Source organism: Lolium perenne, chromosome 4 (genome assembly GCF_019359855.2).
Source record: "Lolium perenne isolate Kyuss_39 chromosome 4, Kyuss_2.0, whole genome shotgun sequence".
NCBI classification, from domain to species: domain Eukaryota; kingdom Viridiplantae; phylum Streptophyta; class Magnoliopsida; order Poales; family Poaceae; genus Lolium; species Lolium perenne.
Window position 1 is genome coordinate 301875165 of NC_067247.2, and position 5614 is coordinate 301880778.

General features: G+C 44.0%; 1 protein-coding gene across 2 annotated transcripts; it reads right to left on the bottom strand.

Moving 5' to 3' along the window:
- Positions 1–420: 420 nt before the first annotated feature.
- On the bottom strand, positions 421–4964 carry LOC127295946 (uncharacterized). 2 transcript variants are annotated; one of them, XM_051325977.2, is made up of 2 exons: positions 4164–4964; positions 421–800 (listed from the first exon to the last, which is right to left on the bottom strand). In XM_051325977.2, exons 1-2 carry the CDS (start codon positions 4883–4885, stop codon positions 797–799), a joined length of 726 nt encoding a protein of 241 aa, XP_051181937.1. In that variant the 5' UTR covers positions 4886–4964; the 3' UTR covers positions 421–796. The 2 variants fall into 2 exon arrangements, with proteins under 2 accessions (XP_051181937.1, XP_071675378.1); XM_071819277.1 differs by lacking the exon at positions 421–800 and having other exon boundaries at positions 3975–4964.
- Positions 4965–5614: the final 650 nt, after the last annotated feature.

The following is a 5614-nucleotide window of genomic DNA, read 5'->3' on the forward strand; positions in this document are numbered from 1 at the left end:
TCCGGGTTTTCAGTTCGTATTTTTACAGGCTCTGTTAGAGATGCTCTTAGGGGTGCAGTGCGTTAGCTTGTGCCATCTGAACGTGGCGTGGCCTAGAAGCTCAATGCATCGCCTCCTTGTCATCTTAGGAGTTGCCGGTGCATGTTGTGGGTTGTGTTGTAAACCGTGTGCGCCGTGTTCGTATCGTGTAGCCTTTCTGACATTATACATGCCTCCTAGAAATATATTCCATGGCGTATTATAGTATGAAAAAATACGGAAATGCGTACCGAAAGCGAGTACCGATCGTTCTGCAACTGCCATAGTTGTTCCGTTTGAACTGCCGTGTTTCACAACCGACCAAACATAAACAGACGTTCCTCAGATTCGCGGCCCAGCCTAGTTTCCTGAACATCATCGCGTGCACAGAGACATACAGTCTGCTCTGAACAAGCGCCGCAGTTGCAGCAGCTTTAAAAGGATACAACTCCAGTCCAGTATACATCAAACTCAGCAAATATAGATAGGTGCACAAGTCAAGGAGCTGATGCCTGCCGTTTCAAAACAAGGTTGAAAAGAAGGGACCGCTAGAACCAGCGATGGTAACTGCTAGCCATTTTTACCACATCATTTGATGGCAAACGCCATGCCACTTCCAGGTTTTTCCCGGCGCACGATTTCCGACCGCGTTCCCGGGCCTGCCTGCTTTATTAGGAAGTAATAAGAAGCAATCATCTTCACACTGGCCGTCTTTGTATTCTAGAATTGTTCTTCTTGCTGACGACCTGTGCCTGTGTCCTCACTCAGCCTCCTACTCTTATCTGCAGATCAGACAGCAATTGTTTTCACCAACCAACAATGATAACGAATGGAAAACCAAATTTTGACTCGGCCTGTGGCCCATCACAGAAGATAGATTCATGCCATGATAAAACAAGTGATGTCGCAGCAGTCCCAGTTGTTTTAGACCTACCGATAAAACAAACAGAGATCAAGGATTAAAAAGTGATTTAGCACCGCTAAATAACACAAGACACATGCCCCACATTGACCAGAGCGGCGGTTGTATCAACAGCTACAGGCTTAAACCTACTGCAAAGCTGTTAATTTATTTACACAAGATGTAAGCAGAAAAGGGCAAGCAAACCGAATGTCATGAATCAGATCATCAAAACGCTGTGTGCCTTACATTTGGCTGATACCTCGAGGAGAATCGGGAATCATCTATGTGGCAGGTAAAGCTAGTGTTCCCCAAATGGAAAAATATGCTAGATTTCAAAATGTTGGAAGAACGTCTCGCCTTCTACTACACAGTTATGGAAGCAGATGAACAGGGACGGAAAACAAGGTAAGAGAAAACGACTCAGAAATTGAGGTTTAACTGTACCTTGCCAGTACAGATCAGCTCACCGTACTACAACATCCAAGATGATGCAAAGCATAACCGACAAAATTTCTAGGTGACACGCATAAAAACCCATAGAGAGGCACAGCACAAATAGGAAGATCACAACGTGCAAGCTAACTCAATTGACTTCACATGGATAGTCAGAAATGAAACCCGGTGTGCCCAAGTAACACAAGATAAAGACAGAAGACTCAAGGAACTGCAAACAATAACCATTGTCGCCTACCAAAACAAGTTATAATTGACAGGAGGCTTCTACTTGAAGTAAATATCAAACTTCAAGAAACCACATAGCAACACAGCTAATCATAGATGAAAGTGACACCATGCCATAAGTTTATGCACTAAAGGTAGCAAAACCAGATCTGGGAGATTCAATATAACTAATGTAGAATAAGGTTCAAAGATGATATGTAAGATAAGATACTCAATTTGTAAAGCCTTTGGGCTCTAAGCAATATTGTTAAGAGAATCTTGACTCTATGCAAGGACATCCTTGTAGCAGAACAGAAAGCTAAAATGGTATGTGAGTTTAGATGTCTAGATCAAAGATATACCAACTTATACCATAAATATCAGGCCCTCAGTAATCAATTCTGACTCAGAAGTACTTCATTAAACAGATAGCAAGAAAAAAAAGTCAATTTGGCTGATTTGGGATAGTTATTACTTAAAAAAAGCATATGCTCAGTTTTACAAGCACTATCACTTAGCAGTTCAGGTTACCAGTATCAAAGAGTAAGATACATGTCCATTTGATGTTCAGCACAAGTTCTTCATCTTGGTTGGATATTTACTGAGCTATTCATTGAAAGGCAAACATTACAGGAAAAGGAAGACAACGAAAACACAGTTTTGTTCATGCAATATATGTGCACATAGAGTATGCATATAGAAACTTCGACATCTCTGAACAGGTGCATATCACCTGTGACTTTCGGAAAGTGTGGCAAAACCTATGAGACTAGAGGATTCAGAAATTATCACTAACATATACATGTAAAAGATGATATATTAAAAAAACAGTATACAGAAGTCCCAGTCGGCCTATATAATTCGCTAAGACTAATAAATGTGAACAGTCTTTACTCTTGAGGTATGAACATTTAATAGCTTTAAAGATGCCAATCAACAATGGTAGCTAGGAAATTCATCTAAATATCATTGACAATGGAACAAAGGAAATATGAGAGGATGAAATGTAACAGAAACACACATTTCAGGCTCTAGGCAAAAGAATGTCCAACTGAGCTTCTGTGGGAATCACTGGTGTAATTCCAGGTTGAAGAAAGAAAATAAGAAATAATTCTGGTCAATCTTCATCAAATGTGTTCGAGGTTAGCAACAGAATAAGGTCACAGCAAAGAAATCCAGTTTGAATAGCAACAGAGCTGACAACAATTGTACAGTGTTTCACCTAAGTGGTGCACATATATATGATCTGATCTCTTTGCCCTATACATCGTGAATGCATTATTACCTCCAAGGAAGTCATTATAAAAGTGTCCCTTACACTGTTAGGCTTAGACGTAATCACCCAGAGGTACTAAACCACTACGATTTGACCGCTAACCTAAGGTTCAGAAAAAATCCAGTACACTTACAGCCTTGCAGCTGTAGAGTGAACAAGAGGATTTGAAGTATGAATATATATTGACAAGTACTCCCTCCGTTCCTATTTAATCGACGCGGGGGGAGAAGGCTAATGAACAGATTGACGTCAATTAAATCCGGACAGAGGTAGTAGTAGGCAGAAACACATGTGCTATCTCAAATATGAGTTCAAACAGAACAGTCTAGTTTAAGTTCACAAGGAGCAAAAATAAGCAACACTTAACTCAAGAAACATCATATATGTTCAGTATTGAAAAAATACTCTATCTCAATACCGCGAGGTACTACACAGCTACGATTTCACAGGTAACCTAAGGAACTAAAAAAAATTCAAGCGTTGCAGCTGTAACAAGCAAACAGAGGATGTAAAGCATGGAATACGTGCCGACAAGTACTTAGCAGAGGCATTTTGTGCAATGAACTTTTGAATCCAAACAAATAGTCTACCATAAGTTGATATAGGTGGCAAAAATACGCCTCATGTAACTCAAGAAACAAGATATATTTGTTCACTGCTCGAAAACTACTCCATCTCAAAACAAGGTGGATACATTGTATATATCATGCCAAGAGTGAATTACAGAGCCTTCTAGTTGGATCATAAGAGAGCTGCTTAAACCAGCATTGGGGAGCAAAAATAAGCCACACTTAACTCAAGAAACAAACAACATATATGTTCAGTATTGAGTAAATACTCCATCTCGATACCGGGAGGTACTACACGGCTACGATTTCACTGGTTACCTAAGGAATTAAAAAGTTTCAGTACACTAAGAGCCTTGCAGCTGTTACAAGCAAACAAGAGGATGTAAAGCATGGACACTGTCGACAAGTACTTTGCAGAGGCATTTTGTGCAATGAAGTTTTGAATCCAAACAAAATAGTCTATTATTAGTTCATATATGGAGCAACAGTAAGACAAATATAAGAAACAAGATATATTTGTTCAGTAGTGCTCAATAACTAGTCCATCTCAAAACCCAGTGGATACATTGTACTATATATCATGCCAAGAGTGAATTACAGAGCCTTCTAGTTGGATCATAAGAGAGCTGCTTAAACAAGCATTGGGGAACAAATATATGGTCAGACTTTATTGGCTCTGCGTCACAGATTGATCGATGCATCACTCGGAGCAGGGCCCCTAGAAAGCATTCATTACCTCGCAGGCGCCGCGGGGGAGTTGACGACGTTCCTGCGCACCACCCTGTGCCCTCCGCCTTTGCCACTCAACTTGAGGCCATTATTACTAGCAGTAGTGTCCCCATCCCCCACAATCAAATCCCGGAGGCCGGAGGTGAGGTCCTTCTCCCTCTTCTCCTTGTCCTTCTGCTTGGCCCTGGCGGTGGCGGCGGCGAGCGGCTCGAAGTGGTTCCCGTAGATGTACTCGGCGGAGTAGCCGTCCTCGTCGTCGAAGAGCATGACGTGGCCGTGCCACTCCCAGACGCGGTACTCGCCGCCGGAGTCGTCGTGGAAGCCGACGCAGACGTGGTGGTCGCCGACGGCCACGGACTGGCCGGAGTTGGGCTTGAGGGCGTCGTCCGCGTCCCCGGCGAGCACCATCCTGACGATCTCCTTCTCGAGCTTGGTCTCCTCCCTGGACAGCGTGCGGCGCCGCCTGGCCTCCCCGGAGCCCTCCCCGTCGGAGAGGCCCTCTTCTTCTTCGTCGTCATCATCGTGGTCGTCGCCCGCGGCGGCGGAGAGCGCGGCGAACTCGTTGAGGAGGAAGTCGTCGAGGTCCTGGGTGAGGAAGGAGTTGGTGTCGAGGAAGGGCGGGCGGAGCTGGACGCGGCTCATGAGGTTCTGGAGGAAGAGCGCGTCGACGGGCGCCGGGGAGGCGGCGGCGGCGGCGGCGGAGGGCGGTTGCGGCGGGGGAGGGGCCATGGCGCGGTAGGGTTTTGGGTTTGGGTGGCGTGGCGTGGGCTGCTCGTTTGTTGTGTGGATGGATGCGGAACAGAACGGAAGTGCAGATAGACGAAGCGGACTCGGCAACCAGATCGATCAGAGAGAGGTTGTTGTTGGATGTGAGAGACAGACGGGCAGATATTTTGCTTTGGATATGGGCCTCGTTACGTTGGGCCTGAATGTGTAGATTATTTTTTTGGCCATGGTATTGCCAACTAGTACCATCCATATGAGTCCATCAAGCTTATGGACTACATCTTAGATGAGATTAGTGAGTTGTAGAGTAGTTTTCCTTCCTTTCACTTTTTGTACGAGGGTCGCGAGGCTAACCAAGGGGCTCACTGTTGTGTCAAATTTGCGGTTGTCAACGGTGAGCCTGCTACTTGGGATGTTGAGCCACCTCCTTGCAGCCATTACAATCAGCCATGACAGTAATGCAAGTTTTTGACGCACTCTTTTTCTTACCAGGGTACCGAAGGGAACTACAAGGTTTTTAATGAGACGGCTTGCTAGCTGGTAAATATATATAATACTTTAAAAAAAAGCTAATGGACTACATAACAACTTATGTACAGTACCAATAGATGAAGCCCTGGGTGGGCCTGCCCAGATAATCTTCTTCTCCAGTTTTCTTGTTTTTCTAATTTTTCGTTGTTAATTTTTCATTTGATTTTTTTTTTTTGAAAAGCTTCAGTCTTCTGAGCAAAA

Coding starts and splice junctions, on each gene's coding strand:
- LOC127295946 (XM_051325977.2), bottom strand. CDS start 4,885: ATGGCCCCTCCCCCGCCGCAACCGCCCTCCGCCGCCGCCGCCGCCGCC.